We start from the raw sequence: 25468 nt of genomic DNA on the forward strand, positions 1-25468 counted from the left end.
AAATAATAAAGTATATCTTCAGGTAAAATTTAAAGTGGATAGAAGCATTTATATTTATGTAAGTGACACAAACAAAACATTCTTTAAGTGCTTAAGGCTTCAGGTAAACCAGGTAAAGAGCTTCACTCTGTCAAATTTCAAAACCCATATAAAGTGGAAAAAATTTAAGTTTTGCCTCATTTAAGTAATAAAACACAGTATTGGCAACAGCAAATGTTCAAAAACCCTAAGTCTTTTCTCAAATAGAGGGATCCCTTTCCAAAACGCTGTTATTTAACTTAACTCAGCAATATTGCTGTTGTGATTTATTGATGTAACCCTATGTTACCAATAGTACACCAATAGTATTTTTAGGGGGGAGGGAACTTAAAGACTTTTGTCTGTAAACTAAGTGGTAAATTCTGACCCACAGACCCAAGGATCTCTTGCCACAGCAAAACTAGAACAGTTCCATTTTTACCAACTGGGAGTGGGAGGTGGGGGTCATGATTCAGAGCATACACACGAGAATTGAGAGAGAGGTGGGGCTTGTGTATCCACAGCTACACTGATTCAGTGGCTTTTCCTTCTCACTCGTCAAACCATATGGCAGTGGTGGCATGGAGTTAGCAAAAGGTACTCAAGCCCTGAATATGAAGTAGGAGCCATGAAGAAGCTAAGCTGACACACTGTGGGCTATGGGATGGAAGGAGATTTCTTCCCCAACTTCCAAGGAATTCCCAAATCCAGAGCCCACCTGCTCAGGCTGTGAACTGGTACAGCATTTACAGCTTATGTAGAATAGCCTTTAAAACATCTACTATATATTGCAGTAGGAAATATTTTACAAGTAAGACAAAGAATAAAAAATAATAATAAATTGATTTTAGCCTTCTTTTTCATGTAATCTTTTTGATTTGTACAAATTAAGGGAAACCAGAACATATTAAAAAAAACAACTCTAGAGCCTTCTGAAGCTATCTTCAAATACTTCTAATTAGTTACCACCTTCAGAGTATATTCCAGGTGATTTCCCCCTCAAAAAAAAAAAAAAATATCCAACATGCTGTTAATTTATACATTTTAAAGAAGTGCCTGAGGAAATGGGTGATAAATTCCCTGACTTTGAAAGTGAAGATGACCTCAAGAAGAGCTCGGTAGAGCTTGAAAACTTGACTCTTTCACCAGCAGAAGTTTATCCAGTAAAAGTTATTACACTTCACCCACTTTGTCTCTCATGTACCCTCGGACCTACACAGCTACAACACCACTGCAAACAACCACTGTTTGTTTACCTTAGCTGTATCAGGAATAATAAATCCGGTCTCCCCTATTTTTGCTCTAGGATTCCTTGCAGGACTAGAGAATCTGTCACAAAGAGAGCTTTATTAAATAACAGGAGCATGAATAGTGCCAATTAACAAGAAACCCAGAGCTTTAAAAAGCATAGCTAAAAATCCCTTCTCAATTACTCAGATCTCAGACTCTTGTAATGACTGGAAAATTAATGTGGTTTTGACATCTATAGAGTCAGACAGAAAAAAAAAAGTTAAAGCAAGACCTGGTATTTCCAATATTAAAAAAAACATTTAAAAATACTTTCACACCCTCTTTTTAAATCATAAAGATGCAAAAGGAGGGTAAAACTCCCCTTGTTCTCCTCTGCAGGTTCCCAGTATGAATGTTGAAACTTCATCCAGAATCCAATATACAGCAGAGTGGTACGCTTCCCTTCTGGGTTGCTAGAAGAGTTTCCAATGGTCGAAGAGCCCTTCTTCAACAGTCGCTTCCATCAATTTCTATGCAGTCAATTTCAGTTCAGCTGAATGTGGATACGCAAGAGTCCTTGTCTGAGAAGGTTCTTGTGAACTGACAAGAGGTTAACTTTCTTTCATCTGGATTCATTTAAAAACAACATTCCCCAAGATCAATAGGATGCTATGGTAATACAAATACTAGATTTACCATGGCATCCTCTCTCTGATTTTTGTTTACTATTATCATCTTCAGGAGGAATGGAATAGGTGGAAAAGCAGAAAGATGCTCTTTGGGTCATGTCTGGACTGATGCTCATGTTATCAGAGCTGACTGATTCCTTCTCCTGCAGAGGAATGAATACACATCACCATTGGGTTTGCTCTGTGCACAAAAGAGTTTAGTACTCAGTCGCCATACAGCCGTAGTGTAGAACAGAAGCTCAATTTCACTTGCTCATTTCTGCGGCAGAGTAACCAGCCAACTCTGCACTTGTATCTCTCTCGTTTTTATGAGGAAAAACTTATGGACTACTCTACTTCCTTGTGAAACAGAAATGATTTTTGTTCCCCCCCACCACACTCACATGTTGCCATTGTATTTCTGTCATACCAGTATGTGCCTGATTTGTCTCTTCCTGACCATCGTAAATGCCAGATCTGATCAGAGCTCTAACCAGTTTGTGCTTTTTTATGTCCACAAGGAACTGGTTTTGGCCTTCTTATGTAGGTGGTTTCCCATCTGAATAGATCCATGTTTGTTGGTTTAGACAACAAATCCTGCATGTTGATAGGGAGTTAAACTAGATTACCCTTGCAGTCCCATCAAACGCTATGATTCTATGTCCATAGTTGCTATAATTCTCTCTACTTCCAGGAGAGAGCCTGCAGATAAATTTGTGGGGGAGTAGCCACAATTTGCAGGATGAGATTATGACCTGTATAATCATCACCTTTGTTGCTGATGTTGGAGATTATCTAAGGATGAAGAGGCAAGAGACATTTGAAGCAGTTTCATGTGGAACTGGAGCCCCATCAATACAAAAAACAAAACTTCCTGAAGAGTCACATTAGATATCTATTGGTGACTACTAAAATCATCCAAACAGTTGATATAATTATAATTATGAATTGGTCTCTCCTTGGAGGTAAAGATTTTTTTCATTACTATGTTAGAAGACTCAAAAGGTGTTCTAATAATAAGACAATATAGTAATAAGGGGATTCTTTGAGGTGATGTTCAAGAATCTGCAAGGGGCTGGTTGGTATTTGGTTTAGCTATCTTCTCCAAGTGGGATCAGACAAGCATGTAGAAGGGATGTGAATCCTCTTCTCTTTAATAGTTGCCAAAGATAAGAACTTTGTATTTGAAGTGTGGAAAAATTTGAAGATTTTTTTGTGGATATCCACATTAAATTTCTTTCACATCTACTGAGATTAAGAAATCTGTGGGGAAAATGGCTAAAACAGAGTTTCCATGTGTAACTTGACCTTGCTGATTGTTTAAAAGATCTGAGCTCCCGTATCATTCTGATCCCTTTTTGGGGGTGCACTACAAAAATACAGCACAATCAATATCTGGCAGTGGTATCTTATTGGAAAAAGTGAGATGTTGCTTCTTTTGAACATTGTTGCTTTGGTTATTTTCTTGATATCTGAGATGTTAAGAATCTGCCCTAGGGGACAAGGCTGTGATTTTCTACTGATGTTTATGTTGCAACCTCCACTCATAATGGTTGCATCAGTACACAGTTACACAGAATTTTTCTGAGTGGAGGCAGATTTATTTGTGCAGGTCCCAAAGGTTTTCTTTTCCTCTACCTTGGCTGGTTTCTCTCTGCAGAAATTGAGAGTGCTGTTAGTTCTGAAATGGCTGCCTATTCAAATAGGTTGGTCTGACATATTTTGTCTGATGTTCTGTAGGGAGTTATCTAGTGGCTCACTAAAAAGCTGTCCCACTAAATATGTTGATGCAATCATTAGTACTTTCATCACTTGAGAATTTCCGTTCGAGGAGCTAACTCAGATATGTCTTCTAGAGCATGGTGACTTGAAATAAGCTGCAAATCTGATTCAATGAAACATCCAATACGAAGAATAAAGCCTGTAAGATCTTTTAGGAGATGGTTTTCAGCTCCTTTTTCCATTGCAGGTTGATTGCCATCAGTTCATGTTCAGGCCAGAATAGCTTGAGGATAGCATGTTGTTTTTAAGATGAGTGCTGCAGCCTCACAGCCATGGTTCACAGAGAATTTGACCTTCCTGTTCCCTAGTTCTTTAAGGAGGAAGTTCTCCTATGGAAGGTATTACAGTGCCTGACTAGAAATGTCCACTAGTGCACCTACATCTTTAGGGAAATCAAAAAATTGTTTTCTTCTTGTGGCCAACACGGACTCTAAATTTGCTATTTTAATCCAAGATTTACAGGGATGTTCCATCTCTGTTTTAGTTGCACCATTTAAGGCAAGACGAACACGGAATTAGAATTTTCCCTTTAATTGTAATGGCTAGTATTTTCCAGGAAGTTTTTAAGTAGGCCTTTCCTCTTTTTTTTTTTAAATTCTTCCATATGACTATCAAGTGTGAACTACTATGCTGCCAACTCTTTCAAAAACTTCACAGCCTACCCTGCACTTCTTCCTTCTCCAGAGGGGATTATCCCTCCTGAAAGAGAAGGAAACAGAAGATGTTCTTTTACTTAGGTTGTTTTCCCCCCTCCCTCCGCATCTAGATTTGGATTTCTTGTCTTGTTCTTTAGAAAAAGAATCAGAAGAACCAGATCTCCTCCTCTTTGAGTACTGGTCCCGGAGAGCGATGATCCTCACTTACAGAGCACAGCAGAAGCTCTTCATCATGCAAGTGAGACCTCTGTTAATTATTATCTCCTTTTTCTTGGCCTTGTCCAGATCCTTTGTGCAAGAGCTCTTGGACAGAAACTTGAAGCCAGAGGACTGTAGTAAAAATAGTAATAAAACCAACCCATGTGCTCAACATCCCATGTGTAGAAATACTATTCCAGGAGCTTTATGATTCATAGCAGGACATTTCCATTCCATGACTTGAACAGACAGATAAACATGGGACCTGTAACTCACTACATGTACAGCTCCAATGAAGGCAGTGGTGGAAGCTGTAGCACAGACAGAGCTCAATTGCTTTGGCCATTGTAGCAGAATTACTGTAAAGGTGGCAGCTATAAAGGATAGAACTATAGAAAGAGGAATTGCTTACCCCCTATAAGACAGCCAGAATTTGCAGACTGCTGAACTCCATGTCAGATACCATTTCCCACTTCTTTAGAACAGCTGCTGCCTGCGGGTGAGCAAGAAGTGGTGTCTTACTGAGGCACTAACCTTTGTGGTGCTTCCTCTTAGAGAAAGGGGGAAGACCAATGAAGATAAAGGAATTTCATGTGAAGGGCCTAGATGATATGGCTGGGGGCTTAACTATCAGGAACACTGTCCAAGCCTCAAATTTGCTGAGTAAGAAACGTGTCCCAAAGAAGTCTAAATTCCTGACAGTCCTCAGAGCCGAATAAATAGGTCCATCTTCAACACAAGGATGCCCTCACTGTGTACAGATCAGCCCAAAGCCCAGTCAAATATATATAATTTTAATAAAGGTATACATAAAAACTTGGGACCCCCTAAACAATGCATCTGTTAAACTCCAAACTTGAAATTTAGTAAGAAAAGGCTCAGCACAAAGACAAGTCTGGTTCTGCCTGTATGCAACCCTTTGGGGGCAAAAAATTCTGGGAATGTTTTTTGAAAAGGAGCCTTAAGTCCCAACAGGAGCTATAAAGTTCTGGTCTCTGTTACCAAGTACAGGAGCAGAAGGGAAACCCAGTGTAAAGACTGATGGCATGAATAAGATAAACTTCCACAGTTACAGATTGAGAAAGTGACAGACACAGATAATAAAAACAGAGCTAACACTTAGCGTAACACACCCAAACCGAGTTTGTAACAACCCATTTTTTAAACTACAGAAAGTGTCCACTCCCTACTGAAATCATAACTAATCCAAGCAGAGGATATTGAGAATATGCACACTAACAAATTTAAATACAAAAAAAGACCACAGTAAGGATGACTTAAACAAACAATATGAATAACTTTAAAGGTGATCTATGCTTTTATCAATTCAGAAAAGTCCTAAAATGTTTTTCAAAAGAGAGAAGCCAGTGCTAGATTATATAAGATCACTTGTATTCCTTTGCAACTGTGTGTTGGCAGCTTTCCACTACTACTGGGGGTTACCATAAAGCAATAGGGCAAAGTGCTTTGAAGTTGTCCCTTTTTTGTGGTTTCATATTGTGCTATGTTTATAACTTACACGTCTATAAATTCGGGAAATTCTTCTCTTGTCAAGAGTCTGCTTTTGGTCAGTTGTGAAAGAGATACTTTGTTTATTTAACACAGAGAATGCTAGATAACCAAGAAACATTTCAAACAAAAATAAAATAATCCATTATAATTAGAAGTCTGATACAAAATGTAAAGATTTCAGTATTGTTGCCATACTTAAAATTTACTACACAGCTTTACCTGCAAATATTAACATTTCACAGTACAATGATGCTTTATTTGAATTGTATAGTCATTACAATTCTCATAGGATGCTAAAATACCTAGGCATAACAAGGATATGTTTAATGCAAAATTTCATCTTTAGTTCTGAAGTTCCTTGCTTTTGAGTTAAATCAGACCCTCAAGTTTTTTAAATAGGGTTTTGTAAAAAAAAACGAAAGGTATTCAGTTTATTTTTTAAAAACTAATTTTTAAAATTAATTGCTTCCAAGCCAAAAATGTGTATAGGAAATTTTTAGTCCAAAGCACAAATTTAACAGCAACATTTAAACCCTAACAAAAATAAGGGAACTGATTAAGAAAAATTTTACTCAGACAACTACAAAGGCCTTACTGGGGTAACTATAATTACATGCATCTGAGGAAGTGGGTATTCACTCACGAAAGCTCATGCTCCAAAACGTCTGTTAGTCTATAAGGTGCCACAGGATTCTTTGCTGCTTTTATAATTAATTTCTGATGTTCTAATTACACATTCAACACACTGCAATGCGCATACAACATATGACAGAAGGAAAATTTCTGTGAGAAGGGGGTTTAGAAGTTTAACTTTTTCATTCAAAAAGAAGGTAGAGTGGGAGGTTTCTGAAGTAACCCGCTGCTTATTTTTGTATCCCACGTTCATCACTGCTGTATCTAAAATGCCACCTTCCCAGTAACATATCCGGGTTAACTGGCTACCATTTCACTTAGCATTTGGAAGCACATCCCTTCCCCCACAATGCAAATCACAAGACTCCTGCCTGTCACATGGCTGGAACCCTGCTGGCTCTTTCCCTGTCCTTCCCCCTCCTGCTCTGCAGAAGCTAGGCAGGAGGAGGAAGCACAGCTCACATACAGCTCTGGGAGGTGGCATTCAGCCAAATCAAACTGGATGATTCCAGTTCAGACTGGTTCTGGAGACACAAACAAGCAGTTCCTTGCTTCCCCAATCCCCACTATTCAGATGCAGCAAATTTTCTCAATGTACAATCCTCCTTGCTTATATACTCCGAAAACTGCTATCTGACTTGTTCTCATTTTATTCCCAGAAAAATCACATTAAATCTGAACAGCTCCCCTAAAGTGCATATTAAGAGAGTGGATCATTCCCAACACACACATACCTTTTTTTAAACCCCTCCTCCTCCCACATGCACTGAAGTAACCAGTTCAAGCAATTCTAGCAAAGCTTCATATGAACTCCTTCAAAGAGTTTTGATTGCAAATATACCTTTGGGAGGTTTAAACCTAGAGAAACAATTAAAATGGGTTGTTTTTTTTTAAATCACACATGAAGATGTGTCACAAATATGGGTAATGATGTAGAACATTATCACCTAACAGCTAAATAAAGGCTGCACTATATAAGAATAAATGCCAGCAATCCACAGGATAACAAATCCAAAATGCTATTTACTCAACACTTGAACATCAATAATATACTCTTTGCAATGCAAGTGATTAATACTGCTGTATTTCTGACCAAAAACACCCCAAAGTAGCTACACCATTTTGCTGACTAGTTCACAGTAGGGTATAAACACAATAAATTATGCTGCCTCTGGAAAGTGTTAGACAACTAAAGAAGCAGACTTTCAGAAAAAGGTAAAACTTATTATGCAATATTATTTTTAATTGATAACTCTAAAGGGAATCAGATGAACTAATACAATATGTTTTCTCCCCTCTTCTCTATAAAACAGCCAATAGTTTTAGTGTTCACATTTATGTATTTCTGAAGGAGAGAGAAATAGTTATCACTCTCATACGATGAAATGGCTAATAGGTTTATCCTGGTTTCTATCCCAGAGAATAAGCCTAAACCTCAACATTTAGCCTATGTCTACATTAGAGAGCTTACAGAGGCACAGCTGTACCAATGCAGTTGTGCCACTGTAAGATGTTTCGTATAGCCACTCTATGTCGACAGGAGAACTCTCCCCCATCAGCATAATTAAACCATCCCCGATAAGTGGCGGCAGCTATGCCAGAGAAAAAGCTTTGCACACCACCACTTATGTGGATGAAATTTATGTCACTCAGGGGAATGGTTTTCTCACACCCTTGAGCAACATAAATTTTGCTGACCTAAGTGATAGTGTAGCCATGGCCTTAGAATTAGTTTACCAGCTAGGAGATCATATAATGGTCACGTAATGTATTTTGCATATTTCAACATCAGCATTACTGACCATCTGTGTGAAAAAATTAATTTGTTACTCTTCAAGGTGCCACAAGTACTCTTCATTGTTTTTGTGTAAATCATATATATCAAACTATTATGTGTACACACACACACACACAAAATACATATATACACATATTAGACTTACACAGACTACAAGCAGGAAATTTTCATATGTCTTTAAAAGAAGGAAGAGATGTCTTGCTCTCTGTATTTCTGTCTCTCAAGAGAGAGACACCTCTTCCTTCTTTAAAGCCATCTGAAAAATTTCTGCCTGTAGTCAATTTGGAGAAACATGATATACTCCCGAGGGTGACATTTTTTGAGGAGGATGATCTGGTTATATTTAGATTAGATTTAGCACAGACATAGAAACATGAACAAAAGCACAAGAAAGAACAAAATGAGACTGTTAACTGCTACAAAACTGAGGACACTGAAGTTGGATTTCTTATAGTTAATATTTTTTTCCATAATTCACATTTCCTAAGTCTAAGAGAGCATTAAAGTGGCATATGGCTTTATCTGAACAAAAAGGTGAAGATCAGAAGTTTTCATCCCGTGGATAATTACTGCCTTTGCTATAAATACTCAAAATGAATGTAATTATTTAAAAAAAATTCTCTGTCCCAGTCTCTCTCCACCACTATAGGAATATTCACTAAATTAATGTAAAGAGCCATAACCTACTTTTCATGTATTTATAAAAAGAGATACAAAGTACCATTCAGGTGAACTCTTCGTTCCAGTAAAGTTCTTCATTGCATATGACTTATCTTTATGGAATTCTTTTACTCATTGATCACCATGACCAGCCCAAAAGTATCCAAGTATCTACATTCACAGTTAGTCTAAATCCCAAATAATTTTTCAACTGTCCCATGCAAAGACATCTCCTAACCCACTCAAAAATCCTAAGTCCCATTTTAAAATCAATGATTGTCTGCTAGCTAGCAGACAAACTAAGCAGAAGAGAAGGAGGAGGGGACAATGATAGGGAAAAGTTGGTATTATGGAATGAAACTAAATTTGCTAATTTCTACTTTTATCAAAGGAACAAAACAGAATGTATTCTAGACTCCATGCTCCCAGGAAAGGTTTAACTTTGTTGCGCTTATTTTTCCAGCGATTAAAATGCACTAGTTCTTGTGATTTTTTCTGTATATTTTGTGTGAAAGAATCATAAGTAATACTAATGCTTTTATCTTCTACCGTTTCTGTTGCTGTAGGAAAAGGAACTTCACTACTGATTAATTCAAGTAATTTTTTTAGTGATCTCTAATTAATCTATAAATTACCTATTACAACTTTGGGAACACCTTGTAAATAGCATAATACTCAAATTCACTTTCAGACACTAAGTAGAATTTCTTGCTGTACATTTCATTCAGTGCTGCAAAAAAGCTCTACAAATGCTTTTTGAGAATGAACATAACTACTTTGCATATACGCTGAGTCTGATGCTATAATATTTGGACAGGAGCTTGCACTTTATGGTGCAAATCACAGCTAATTATGCAACTAGCTCGTAAACCAAAAAAACACAACCCTACCTTGAACTTAAAAACCAAACAAACATCCTTCCCATTCTTTTTTTTTTTTTTTACAAGAAACTCTAGTTACTTTGTGCGCGCACACAAATTCAGAATGATTTATCTTACTTTTTTAGTCTCTGCCATGAAAGCCCCCTTACTGAACTGAAGTATCATAGGAGATCTAAAACACTTCTGTCCTCAATGCCATGTGCTTCAAGATGTTGCTGAATGAAGATTTTTAAGTTAATGACAACACACATGCAGCTACAAGAAATGTGCTAACTCATTTGACTTCATAAAATTACTATCTTTTTTTAAATAAAACAAAAACCTGTGAATCATTCAGAGATTTTCACATAAATCAGCTTTCCTCTCTGATATTCTGAGAGAGAATAATGTCCTTTTATATTCTAATTTTCTCATTTGCAGGTTCTCATCACAAAACCCCAAAGAAAGCATCCAACAATAACAAAAGACCTCTTAAAATATATACATAAAACGAAGCTCAACTGAAGTGGAATTCAACACACTCCAAACCTATGTAAGACAAAGGTTTGCTTACATTTCCAGACTATGCAGAGCATCTTTCCTCACAACACTGTCCAATTAGGGAAAATCTTCTAATCTTATATATGACCCCTTGCTATGGTTTATGTCTTTTAAAGAACGAAACTAAAATACACCATAATTATTTTGATTCAGTTATTTTTCTGCTCATTTTTCCATGGTAGCTTACAGAAAACTGCCTAAAACCCAGATTTTTTTAAGTGCTCAGCATTCAGTAGTTCCCAAAATTTGACCCTAAATACTTACATTTGGGTCTAGGAGTGACATGCTGCTGTACAAAAATACAGTTTACTTCACAACTGACAATGGAAAAAAGTGAGACAGACATCAAAAAGAGGCTTGAGGGAGAGAATTATCTTGGGCACCACTGGTGATTTTCACTACTTACGGCCAATCAACCACAGAATTCATAGTATTTCTGTAAATTCCAAAACATTTTTAAAATCTTTCACTAATGACCAAGCCATAAAAGGATCTCAAGTATTCCAAAAGCACTGAGACACTCTACTACAGTTTCAGAGCTCATTTAATTTCTGAGTCAACCAATGGCATCTATGTTTATTGCAGGAGAAATTCTGCCTTTATTTACATCCCTAAATCCCACTGAAAACAATGTGAAATGCATTTGGAACTTGGTAAAAATTCTATAGATTATACAAACCATAACAGGATGCTTTTCATTCTCCATAGCTCTGCATTGTTAACAGGAATAAAAAAGTAACATGAGGTCTATTGAGTAAGAAGGTGCTTTTTCTTTTTAAAAAAAGTAGTTATTCTTGAAATTAATGTTATGATGTAATGTACGTGTTTTATGATGCAAACGATATGTTTATTATTTTATATGCCATAGTTTGTAAAGTGTTTAAAAGCATTGTGCATTTCTTCAGGATGAAAAGCACTATCTGTAAAACTTACTAGTACTTACTTCATTGAGTCTGAAATCACTGCTTTGGTTAATAAGATCAAAACATCCAAATTTCTCTCTTCCAAAGACTCATCTAATCTTGCAACATTAAGATAAAAGTTACAGGGAAAATGAACTACCAAAACATAACTGATATTGATAGTTTCTTTTTAAATGTCACTTTGTTCCACTGGGGCAATATTTAGTGTTGTGAATTTCTGAGTTCTTCACTCCACGTTGGAGATTTTAATGTCTCACAGCACTCTTATCCTGAATATGCAGGTGAGCTGGGCTTCTGCTTTTTCTTTTCTTTATAATGGATAAAGCCTACGCAAAAGTACAGATATTTTTCTTCCTTACATTTTAAGCCTAAGAGATATCAGGCATGTCACATTTGATCTTCTCTGAGAGGTCTCAGTGATGATTATTTCAAGTTCTAACATGTCTGAAGGTGTTAAATCTTTAACAAAATGTTTCCTTTATTTAAAATGTTAATTTGTCACTGAAAAATAGGAGATAGGATATTAAGTGAGGCTGTTTTTATGGTTGGCTTGTCTCTTTCTCTTCTTAATTGCTCTTGTGATGTCACCATTTCACTAAATTCTCCACTCATCATAGTCTTCCAGCCTAGATAAGACCTGAATTTCTAAATTAAAAAACTCCTTAAAAATAAGTAATTAGAAGAATAAAAGGAAAGAAACCCTCTTGGGGCCTTTTCATACACCATAAAGAAGTCAAAAGGAGCAGAAACTCAGTTGTTTTCTTTCCCTTTGCAGGTTCCCTTCAAAATCATTCCATCTTCTGGAATGAGTTCAAACAGGTGTTTGATGAGAGTAATTATTTTGATAAGTGAGTTACTAGTTGTAAGATTCTGTTCACTAAGAGACGATCAGATTATCTAAATTAATATTACAGTCATAGTGAATTTCTTAAAAACAAGAGTTTTCAGTATTTTTCTTTTGGAAAGTAATTGGTCAGCAAGAGAAATATTTTCAGCTCTGAAAACCTGCCTTACTTACTCATCAATGGAACTCTTTACCGAACAGTTCAGTTACATTTTGCATTACCATTGTTGTGGAATCCGTCACTGAAGGATTTTAAGAATGGGCTAGACAAACATCAGTCAGGGACTGTCTAGGTACATTTGATCATGCTTCAGCACACAAGGACAGACGTATTAGATGACCTCTCAGGGTCCTTTCCAGCCCTATTTTTCTATTAGGCTGTTAAGTCTCTAAATCCATTTACAGTGTTTATCACAATTCAAGAAGGTGAATGAGAATGAGGTCAACAGGATATTTCAGTTGGTTGAAATAAATTCAGCTCCTTGATAGGTTTGTTTACTCTAATTTTGACCACATACACTTTATAGTGCAATACTGAAACAGCAGAAATATTGAAGCAATCATCATGCAGTTGACTATATGAGGCCCCTAGGAATTGAATATTAAAAAATTTTTGACACACAAACTCTTCTAGAAGTGTAAGGTTTTCTTGTCAAGAAATTGATAAAACTTCTCAAAGTAATAGCAAAGGGTTGTAGTGACATCTCATTAGTAGGACTTTATTTTTACATAGTATACTACAGAAAATTCACGAGTATTTGGAAGAATCAGTAACTACTACACTCTTGCCTAATAACAGAAGTCTGTTTTACGATGCATTGTCCTTATGTTTCATGCCTGTTCACTCCTACATTCATGCACAAAATTCAGAATAATTCGGAGTGGGTCTCCCCAGATATTACTGGGGATTAGTACCACATTTTGATAGCTGAGGTTTTTGTTCCTCATGTTTGCTTACTACAGATGCTGTCTGGAGAAAAGGATTACTATACTGCAGCAATTTTCTTCACACTGAGCTGATCACTGTTTGGTTTCATTTAACAATGCATCCATGATAACCAAAAGCTGTTAACCTACCTGTCGCTGCTGGTACTACTGCTGCTGCTGATTGAATCACTACTTGACGATCTACTCCTAGAGCCGCTGCCACTAGGGGACCTTGTGGGTCTAGATGCTTGGCTAGCCAGCCTCTGGGGAGACTGAGTCCTAGACTGGGACGAATGTGGTGACCGACTCCTGCTGTGCTGGTAATTCCGTTCTGGCCTTCTGCCTCGTACCTCCCGCGTAATATCATCCCTGTAGATATCCCTGTGTACCACACTGGGCAATGTAAACTGCTCCCGGGCCCTAGGTTCATAACGGGGGTCATGAGCATCAAAACGGTTTGGACTTCGACTCCGGGAAGTATAATAGAGCCCATGTTGTAATGTCCGCTCTCGAGGGTCTCTATAGTAATCCTGATCGTAATGTCTTGTCCGATCAAATCCTCCCGTCCCCCGTTCATGGTGTCCATAGGCACTATGTTCATAAGCACGCTCCCTGTTATCTGAAGCCCTGCATTTATAAGGGGGAAAAATATTTAATAAATCAGACAAGGGTAAGCAAAACAAAAAGCAAGTCATGCAAACATTTACTTCAGCACTGACTTTATTTTTGCAGCTGGTTCTCCACTAAACAGCAATAACCTATTAAGCAAACACTGACACACTTAAACATTTTACTTGACTCCAAAGTTATATTTATACACAGTAGAGATGAGCAATCATTTTGCTTTAATCATAAATTGGGCTTTCATGACCAGTTTCCTTCAAAGCAGAATGTATCAAATTTTTTCACATTTTAATCTGGAATTTGAATTATTTTATTTTTAAGTAAGTCTTTATACTTTTAAGTTAAACCATTTTTTTCCCTGCATCCATCATCTAGTTTTTTAAACTGTGTTAATGAATTTTAACATTTATTTTCCACCTTATTATTATGTTTCTGCAGAAATATTGTTACAAATTAGGCTATAGCCATGAAAGCCTCAATGCAAAGCATGACCCAGAAGAAAGAAGCTGCTTTCAAAAGGGGTTATATCTAAGGTCCTAATTCATTCATGATATTGTGGGCATGGCAGATTCAGCAAAATTAGGCTTCCACTGCAATTTTCTTTTAAATTCACTTACTCTGCAGTCCCTAATTTTGCATACATGTTAAGGTTTAAACTACACACTTGTTCCCCAATTAGTACATTAAATGATCTTGGAGTGTTTTGGGTAGGGCTTTTAACCAGGGTGGGGTGAGCAAGGCAGCCACCCATGGTGCAAAGGGGGGGGAGGGGAGGGAGACGGGGCAGAAAAATGATGGGGAGAAAAAAAACAGTAGGGCTAGAGCAGCACAGACATAAGGGGGGCATTACCATGCCCCCTGCAGGGCTCTGCCCTTACCAGTTTCTTTCCTCATTTTTCCGCTCTCTGCCCCTTCCCTCCCCACCCCCAGCGGATTGCCCGTCCTCGTTACAGCCCTGTAGTTGTAGCAAATTGTCTGGTTATCAAAAAATTGATAGGTATAACATAATAGTTGAGAGTTTATATCGGTCCAACAATTTCTTCTCAAACAAATAGGTCTAATGTGGCTTTTCCAAATTGCTGCTGTTAATAAAGGCCCATTATTACTTTTCCACAATTGTCCATGTTCTGTCCACAAATCAGCCACAATTATTTGAAGATCATTCCGGGATTCAGATTGGATGTTAGTTATCTCCCCCAGAGTAACCCAGAAAATTAGGTTATCTTCTTCAAAACGTTTCCATCCTCATTACAAGGAGTTTTGAAATTATCAGACTTCTACACCTAAAGTCCTGGGTATGTTGCTCCTCCTAAACAAATATTTTGATTGTTAATATCAGAAAAATAAATTGCTAAATCTCAAGGATAACTGTCAAAGAGGATGGAGGTCCCAAAAAGGATTAAAACCCCACATGAAGAGAGAAATTAGATTTGCTGGGTATGTTTGTTAAGATTTTCAATTTGTTATTGCAGTCAAAGGATTTATATATCCTCCCTATGTCACTGAAACACATTGGCTTAAAGTAGCTAAGGCCCATTCTGTGTTTCAATATTAAAAACATTTTGTACATCACTGGAGGACAGTTCTATGTTCTAAGAATGTTAGCGTGCTATCTCAAATAAGGGTATAGTTTAGTCAGGTACCAGGATGGTATGTCTTCAAGACATGTCTACAATATGACAGATTAAGAATGATAGAGAACACATCAAATGTTTGAAAAACATTTTCACAATTATAAATATGCCAGTGTCTAGGTTAAAATGGATACTTAGATTTTGAAGTTATGAGGGACATTTTAACCTCTCTCCTCTAACCTTCTCAGATTCCTCCTGGAGAACCAATTAATTATCAATTCCCTGGATCTTAATAACCCAACTCACTCCATAGTTCCTCTTCTTCTGCCGCATCATAGGATTTGTCTTCTATCAAAAATCGGGAAATATTTCAGTTTTTTCAAAACTGGTAGCTGGATTAGAATCTTCTTTGATGAATATCTTCAAAAGTTACCTCAGTAATTTACAAATATGCCCTACAGAAGCCCTGGATCCATAATCCCTACAGTATACCCATCCTATGTTTCTTACACTCTGCCTCACCTTAAGGTTGCATACCAGTAAGTGCCTACCTAGACTGCATTTTTTCCTCTCAACTCTCTTTAAAAAAAAGCTAACCACACTAACAAAATGTAAAATAAAATTCTAATAATTTCTGTCCTATTTAAAATTCATTACATATTCTTCTACTTCCTTATCTTTTGCTTGTAACTATGGCATTAAAAACAATTTCAAGGCTTAACAAATAAGAGTTTCTCTTTCTTTCCCCCTTTTGAAGGAACAAGATCAACAATTTTATCAATGATTGCATTTAGCATCCTATCAAATGTTAGCCAGTGAAAGACAACTTAATGATGTAACAGAAAAAGCAATACTGCTAGAAGGTTACTGTTATAGCTGACATAAAAGAACAAAGTCCTTATCCATTAAAAGGACACAGAAGACAGACATAAGAGCTAGCAGAGCTGAACATCTAATGGCTACAGTGCTTTTCTGATTTATCTATTAGTACAAAGAACTACTGGAGTTAGTGGAAAGAGAGGGTTTGACTTGGGTTAGGAGAGGGGCTAATATACACAGGGCAGGGCATACCAACCTTTTCCAAGTGTGGAAACACGACCTATATTCCCAATTAAATCTAGGGAGAGAACTGTGAACATAACTTCCCCAATTTTGGCCCCTCTTATAGGGGTAATCCACCTTCTTAATGGATAAGGGTGTCAAATGATATTTTAGATGAACCAACAAGAAAAAAAAAATCTGAGTGACAAGATAAAAAAAATCCACAGGAAGTAGTCCCAAACTGAAACCATAACTCTGAAACCCCCAGACTTCTTTCTTGAGACAGTTGACACTTAGAAATGCATCCATTATTTTAATTTCCGGCCCTAAGTCTGAATCAAGCAGCTGGTAGAAGTACACCCAATGTATGAGGGAATGCATCATGGCTGGCCACACGGTATCCTCTATCCACCTTTGTAACCATCCAGCCCAGTCAATTTTGACTGATGTATCCACAAACTGATTATTAGCACCATGTCCTTAAAACTAAAGTACCTTTAACTGTGCGGTAGCAAATGGCTTTTTAAGATACTAGATAATAATCCACTCCCCTTGGCTGTACATCATCATATACATCTTGGCTGTATACCATCCCATAAATTCAAGGCAGTGGTTTTTATTCCAGTACTTTTAGAAGAACTATAATTTCCAAATTTTAGAAATGTCCATTTTTTTTTTTTGACAATACCATCAGGAAGAACAATCCCAATAACCTGGAACTGATGTAGATCCAAAATGGAAACATCAAAAGCTGCTTTCAATCTTCTTCATCCAATATGTATTTCCATGCCTAAATGTTGTTTGTAGAATCCAAGTTGCTGCATCACTGAAGTCTACTAGAAATTTTTGGTGACAATCCAATTAATATACAAACTGTATACAGTAAAAACTGAGGACTATGCATCAAGCTTTCAAATCTTATTTTCTAGTATTCCGAAGATACTCCATATAGAACTTGTGCTGCAGCAATATAGCTCCATCTGGTAGCAGTGATACATCCGAGTAAGGCCTTAATTTTATCCAAAAAATGGAATCATTACTTCTAGAAGAATAACTCCAATATCGATGCTGGCCACAGGAAATCTTCCATCTTAAGATCACCTTATTTCAAGAGTAGATATCCAACCAGCTGCAGAAAACATCCTCTATGGATCCACAAGATACCAGCCACTGGGATAGGAATCACTTCCGTTTCCAACCCAAGATAGGAAACATAGATAATTCCCAAAATTTTAAATCCATCTGGGGGCCCTATATATGAGTTTGCGTTTCTCACCATATCAAATACAAAATACCTGCCTAGAGAAACCTTGGAACTTACCCATCAAGTCTCCGCTCATAACGTCCTTCCCGTGCATGAAGTGATGGTGGGGGGCCATAAGTGGGGCCCCCCCCACCTCCTCTGAACCCAGAAACCTCTCTACTACGGGATGCTATGGAAACTGTATCATCCAATCCCCGAGCAGCACTCGGAATGGTTCCTGGTTCATTATAATCCGTCCGTAGGTCTCTATCTCCCATTTTGTTGACAGAGTTGTGTGCCTTCTGTGCACTTTTGATGTCCACAAAATCCACAAAGGCCGCCACTCCACCTTCTGACCCCCTTTTGGGGAGAATTTTGACACTTTCGACACGTCCATATCTGCAAAAAAACCAAAGCAAAGCAAATATATTAATGCTAATAGTGAAGTGTAAAAAAATACATATTCAAACAATTGAGTCTTCTAAATAGTAAGTAAACTAATTTCAAAATAAGGATTTGGGTTTTATTCTAGGCAGCTGTTTAAGAGGAAAATTACCATTTGTACTTTCAACAACTATTTTCAGGCTTCTTTCCATTTTGATCTGAGAAGCATTTCTGGTTACGCTACCAAGAGATCCATCTCAATAGACTATATTCCCAAACAACATCCTGAGAAGCATTTCTGGTTAAGGTGGATCTCTTGGTAGCCTTACAGACTATATTCCCAAACAACAACATCTTAAGAAATAAAAAGACATTTATAGTTACAATGGTACTCCTAGTTTTTACTCTGATTTGACAATCTCGACATAATTGGCCTTATAAAACTGTCAAAATAATTAAAAATTAAAAAGTTGCAACACTAAGAAAAAACTTGACACAGCTATTTTACTACTCTGACCTAAATTTAATTAATTCAGTGTTAAAACAATGTTGTTAATTCCGATATTGACTTCTGATTTCAAATTTATTTATTTACAATAGCTTCTTAGTTCACTTGTAAAGTGTGACCCACAAATGCACCTCTGGACTATGCTACTAGAATTCAACTTTAAACTCTCCATTATGAAATAGTAACACACTAGTTACATTCATGAAAGCTTTAAGAACTACTAAGCAGGGTGGTATCACATATGTTCTGATGTTAAGTAACTGCAACACTGTATAAGTTGTAACCATGTCTTATTAATAAGAGCAAGGATTTAATGAATTATGGATATGCATTCAACTCCTTGCAAAAAACTACAAGCAACATACTACAAGGACTTGTATAAACTGATACAAAAAATAATTAATAAAAAAAAAAACTGGAAGATGAAGAGTATCTTGTGTTGAATGTTTTTGAAACAGTTTAGAGGCACTATGTATGCCAAGCTCCACATTAAAATTTTGAACAGCCAATTCACTCAGTCAAGAAGTTTCTAAAAAGCAGATAATGGCATTTTATTGCATACGTTCATTAGTTACAAAAAATAAAACACTTCCAAAATATAAAATGCAGAATTTGGAAGCTCTTGACAAACTGGGTTGGAACATGCAAGAGAAAGTGTAAGACATTTATAAATTGTAAAAATAAGAATATTACAAAAATTAGTATTACTGATTCATGAGGATACAGTAAGTTGCTACAAAATTTGTGATAAAAAAGTAAAATTAGACACAGTTAAATGTTAAGCAATTATCAAAGCTGTTCTCAGCTACTTGCTCCAGGAGGAAAAAGAGGTCACAATCAATAGCAAGCATATCATGGGTGAAGATTACTTCAGGAGCTATGTTTGACTGCGTTACATGCACGACTTTCATTAATAGTTTAAAAAACATTGCAAAAGCTACTCCATGAGTGGACTTTCCAATCAAATACTATCTACATCTAGATGTAGATTCCATCTTCCTCGGTTTCACACAGTACCAAACATACTGTTCACTCTTCAGTAAATAATACATGCAGCTAACAAAAGCATCTTTAAAATTAAGTGAACAGGTTGCTTGTTGAATATAAAAGCCTTAGGCAGAACTGTAAATGAAAAGCAGCATAGAGACAGAATTTAGGGTATGTCTACACTGCCCACATTACAGCGCGTCCGCGGCAGTGCCAACGCTGTAAAATGGGCAGTGTAGTCATGCTTTATCACCGGGGTAGAGCTCTCCCAGCGATTAAAAAAAAAAAAGCCTCTAGCGAGCAGTGGCAGCTTTACGATAAAGCACTGTCTACACTGGCGCTTTTCAGCGCTAAAACTTTTGTCTCTCAGCAGATGTTTTTCACACCCCTGAATGACTAAAGTTTTAGTGCTGGAAGTGGCAGTGTAGACACAGACTGAGTATGAAAGTAGAGGTTACAGTGTCTGGCACTTTAAAAAACAAATACAGGTACTGCCATTTGCCTTAAATTAAAGAGAAAGTAGAACAGTCTGTACCTTGATGTTCACCCCTTTTATAAGACTATGATAAGTTTTGTACAAAGTATGCCTTGTGAGGTACCATTTGAAAACTCTATATGCTGATCATTATTGTTCTGGTAAAATGTGTGTATGTGTGTATGTAAAGTTATAAAATTCTACTTTATGACATTATTGAGACATAGTCCAAGTTTAGAAAAGCATCCACAAACCAGTTCCTCAGAGACAAAAGGCAAACTGATGCCTCAGCTAGGTGTCGGCAAAATCAAAGGGACCACCACCTGGTTTAATGGCCATTCTTCGGCAGGAAAAAGGGTTATAGAGTGAGAAATTTACACCTTGGCAAACAAACAGCTAGAGGTTCCTATTCCCACAATCTGTCTCCTGAACCCCAAGTGAAGAGGATTCTCAAAGAATAAGAATAAATTCTCAAACTATAAGAATGAGGGTCAGACCTCAAGTTATGTCTCTGCTTCTCTATTTACCCACATGACATCAACAAGATCTCAAGAACAAAGGAGTGGTGGCGAATTAATGAATTTGCTGCCTCTAGGCCCTGAAATAATTGCTGCCCCCCGGCCCAGCCCTGCAATGACTCCACTCTTTCCCCACCCCCATTCCAACCCCTTCCTCAAAGTCCCTGCCCCAACTCCACGCCCTCCCTGTCCCTATTGGATACCTTCCCCAAATCCCCACTCTGGTCCCGCCTCTTCCCCCCAGTGCGCCGCATCCTCCCTCCTCCCCCCACCCCCCGCAAAACATCTGTTTTACAGCGCAAGCGCTGGAAGGGAGGGGAGCAGGATGCAGTGGCACGCTCGTGGAGGAGGTAGAGGTGAGCTGTTACTACACTAGTGGGGCGGGGTCAACCTAAGATACTCAACTTCAGCTACGCAAATAGGGTAGCTGAAGTCAGCGTATCTTAGGTTGACTTACCTGGCCGTGAGGACGATAGCGAGTCGACTGCTGCCACTCCCCCGTCCACTCCGTTTCCGCCTCTTGTCAGCTGGAGTTCCGGAGTTGACAGGGAGCACGTTCAGGGATCGATTTATCCCATCTAGACAAGACACGATAAATCGATCCTCGATAGATTGGTCACTACCGACCAATCCAGCGGGTAGTGAAGAACTGCCCATAAATTTGCTGCCCCTGCAAATTTGTCGGCCTAGGCGATAATATGCCACTGCAAAGGAGGCAGCACTGAACTGGAGGGGGAAGAGTCTGACTGAAAGGATTTCAGTCAGTAAGACCGCTAGAACATGTGGTGAGAGACCTTTGCTTTTAATTCACTTAGCTTGTTAATTTAGATATTAGTTGTGTTTTGCTTTTCATTGTCTTATACAAATTCTGACTTTTATGCCTCATTACTTGTAATCACTTAAAATCTATTTGTAGTTAACAAACTTGTGTTATTTAAACCAGTGTGCTTGGATTGAAGTGCTTGGGAAACGCCATTTGAGATAACAGGATTTGTGCATATAATTTTCTATTATTAAAATGACAGACTTTATACACGCTTGTGTTGTAGCGGCCAGCCCTCTCCTGGACAAAAGGCGCATTTCTGAGGAAAAGTCTGGGACTGGGAATTTGCTGGTGCTGCTCTGCAGAGTAATCCAAGAGTGGCTGGCCACAGCAATCATACAACATAGCTGGGAGTAATTTACATGCTAGGTATTGTCTGAGCAGATCAGGAATGGTTGCTCTCACAGCGTAAAAAGCACCATCGGTTGGAGAACTGAGGGAACACAGCTGTTCAACAGTCCAGACTGCACCCTGGGGGTATTCCAGATATGAATATTACAATTTAAAAGCACTCTACAAAAACCCTCAGAAGGTTATACCAAGATCACTAGAAAAATTGCACTGGAATAAATTCTCAAAATCCACAATTTTCACACTGAGTTTTTCTGCATTTACAGAATATTCAAAGGCTACTGACAGAAGGAGAGGCTTCTAAAAGTTTCCCCATCAGCTCAGATGAGGTTGTGATAGGCTGGATAGTTATATTAGGACTTGCATTTAAAACAATATTTGCAGAGACCAGAAGAAATAGGAATATTGTAGAGAAATAGCGAGGGGGATAATAAGAAGGTACAAGAAACAAGATGTGTAAGAGTAAAGAGGAGAGGATGGAAGGAAAAAAGTAAGCAGAGGCCCTTTGGGTAAAGTGAGATTAACTGTCATGGTCATTTATGGTAATCTAAGTATTTACTAGTGTGACTGAAATACATCTGATTCCCACCAGAATATTTTAAAAAATAAAACAACTGGTCCCCTACAAGCCTAAAAAAGGAAAAGAAGAGAAAGAACCGAGCGTTTCAATTTTGTTTTCCTTTGAGTCTCTATGAATTCAGTGTGTAGTACCAAGTGTATCAATTTGCATTTTTATTTTCTCAACATTTACAAATCCAAATTTGACAGCGTTTTTCCATACTTTGTTTTTAGCAACCGAATCATGAACTCCTCACAAAAAAATCCTAAAGACCTTTGAGAGTCCAATTATATATAGCCTAGCTAACAATGTGGTAGTGCCATCTGTCAGTTACATTTCACAAAAGTGCTCTTAAAATACTGGTTTCCACTTACTATCCTGACAAACTTTTTCTTTTCCCATTTTGCTAGTTATGGCACTTCCAAGTTTATAAAAAACTGGATAAAAAAATATCCAGGAGCTGTTTGTAATCACCATAGTATAAATTGAGATCCAGTAATCTACCAAATGTTCACCTATGCCTCTGTTTAAGCTATGGGAGAACAAGAAGTGCAGTACATGCCGTACATCAACAGAATTTGATCCTCATGCACCAAAACAAGCAAAGCAATACTATGTCTTTTATACCTAAATCCCAATTTATCTATTAGCAAGTTTTATGTTAAAAATTACATGCTCACACGACAATTTGCTTGACAAATTGTTTTAATTCTTGTGTAAAAAACTACCTTGAGTACTGTGAAATGCAGAATCATAATTTTATTTATTTCAAACAAAAAAATACTCTGTTCAATCTTTAAATTTGTAATATAAAATACAACAGGAGATTTAGTGCAATACTTTTAAATAGTCTGGTTGATAATACAACCAATCTTCTCTGAATGCCTGAAATCATTTTCCTTGCATGTTAGAGGAACAGATATCCTCACTGTACAAAAACCCAGGGATTTTCCCCATGGGCTGTTTAGGCAGGCAAATGCATGAGCAATTTAAATTACTCTGGTATCCTACTTCTACGGTAGAAATAGTCCTAAATAATCCAACTTTAATTGAGATGATTCATTTTAATCTCTTCTCTATCTAGATGCTAAAATGTATATGCGGCTTTAGTTTGCTGCACTACAGCCTTGACGTGCAATGGGGATGATCTGTAATAATCGCCTTTCTTGGAGGGTAAGTGTCCAGAGCCAGCTGCTCACACAGGAAGATTTACATTTTCCTTGCCCCAATGCGGTCTGTGCCCTTTGATTACACACACATCCTATAGCACCCCATCGTGAGGATTAATTTGTCTAGTGATCCGACCCAGCCCCACCCATTGGCTGCTCTCCGAGCTGCTCCTGTCTTTGCAGTTGCTGATAGAAGGGGAACCGCATTGCTCCATGCTATTTGATCCTAAAGGGAGAGGAGGGGAGATCTGCAATGCTGCTTCACAAGACAGGTTACTGCAGCAAAACAATACATTACAAGAAAATGAGACTTTCTAGAGCGCCGGGGGAAGAGAAGCAGTACTAAGGATACATTTCAATACTGTGATCGCAAGTTAATGCAAGATGGCGGGAGATACACTGCAAGGAGCAGCTGCAGAGGAAACAAGGACTTTGAGTGCTGCAACCTTTGTCCACAATCGGAAGGCTGGGAAGAGGGGACAAGAGGACAACAAAAGCCATCACGACCTTCGGTAACGTTGGCAGAGGGGCTCCTCTGAAACCTTTAGGTCATGTATTTATATCTATGCGTCAGCCCTTTCCAAGAAGCGTGTTTCACAATCACTGGCAGTCAGAACAGAAAACAAAGAAGATCGTTTGCTGTGCTCTAACTCTACCAACCCTAAAGAAAACAAGGCTTTTTACTGCCTCTTCCTATGTCTACCTCATGCTGATTAATCATTACCTTCCAATGTGCAGACAAGCAGTTATTAATCTCGCTATACAATGCAGCATTTCAGTGACTCGCAGCAGGAACTATTATTGTTTACTGATTATTCTGGAAAGAAGAATGCAGAGGTCATATCTTTCTCTGTCTGGAGAAGCAAACCAGAGTTATAAAATATAGAGATGGAAGAGACCTATTAGGTCACTGAGTGCCCCTCACTGTCAGTGCAGGATTGCAACAAAGGGCTGTAAACAAGTGTGATGCCTTTTTTTCCTTTTTAAATTGCTAGATCACTATTGTTCAATCCGACTAAGCTACACTTACACTGATCCATCTTTTCAAACATGGAAAAGGAATTAATTATTTAAACTCTGTTTTTTCATTGTAGAGCAGGCATCTCTATAATCAAGCAACTGAAACCTTTCTGGGCTCTCGGTATGGCTGCTGTGCGGTGCACGTCCGACCCTCAACCCCATTCTCCCCTCCCCCCCGCATCTCTCCCTCACATACAGGCAAACAATGGACAGTCTGGGAAACACTTCCCTCCACCAATCCAAAGCCAGCTTCTCTCCTCCTCCCTAGGACCAACGTGTCACTGAGACAAAGCCCTGCTGACTGGGGGAGGAGATAGAACAGACAAGGCAGCAGTTTGTCAAAGTCATCTCTCCCTGAACAACTTTAAGTAAATCAGTACCAAGGAATTAAAAAGCTAAAGGCTATAGCTATTGCTGGGTCATAAGGGTACCTTTGCATGGCTGATGTTTTTGACTGCAACAATTTGCCACTTGGATTCACCACAAATTAGATATTTATTACAACTATTCACTCTTTTGAACAGTTTCAGCTATTCCTTAAGTAAATATTTTTTTTTAAACACAGGGCTATTGTAAAGGAGTTGGATGGTAAAAGACTTTTTAAACAAATATTTTAAATTTGGTTTTACTCATATAAATTAGTTAGGATCTCAAATCTTATTACCTTTATTTCAGGCAAATTCTGCTTTAAGAAACAGGAGGCAAAGAATCGGTTTTTACTGACAATCCAAATTTTTTCTTGAATTATACATATAGAAATAAAATAAAATGTCTTGTCTCCCCTTGTCCCTTTAATTGGTGTAATCTCAAGAGGAGCTCCCAGCAAGTCCTCCAGCCCCCATGCCGATATTTTCAACACTGCAAAATTGTGTTATTTCAATCCCAAGTGCAGAAAAGCCTCTTTACATTTTTGCTTCAATCT

The 25468-nt window shown here is 37.9% G+C and overlaps 1 protein-coding gene across 1 annotated transcript in view; it reads right to left on the reverse strand.

The window, feature by feature from the left end:
* SPEN (spen family transcriptional repressor) overlaps window positions 1–25468 on the reverse strand; it is a 93156-nt gene that overhangs the window by 47145 nt on the left and 20543 nt on the right. The window contains exons 2-3 of the mRNA XM_050931298.1: window positions 17831–18151; window positions 13421–13897 (exon numbers count right to left, since the gene is read on the reverse strand). Coding sequence (XP_050787255.1) covers window positions 13421–13897; window positions 17831–18151 — 798 coding nt within the window. The remainder of the gene's footprint in view (window positions 1–13420; window positions 13898–17830; window positions 18152–25468) is intronic.

This window comes from Gopherus flavomarginatus, chromosome 21 (assembly GCF_025201925.1).
Source record: "Gopherus flavomarginatus isolate rGopFla2 chromosome 21, rGopFla2.mat.asm, whole genome shotgun sequence".
NCBI lineage: Eukaryota > Metazoa > Chordata > Testudines > Testudinidae > Gopherus > Gopherus flavomarginatus.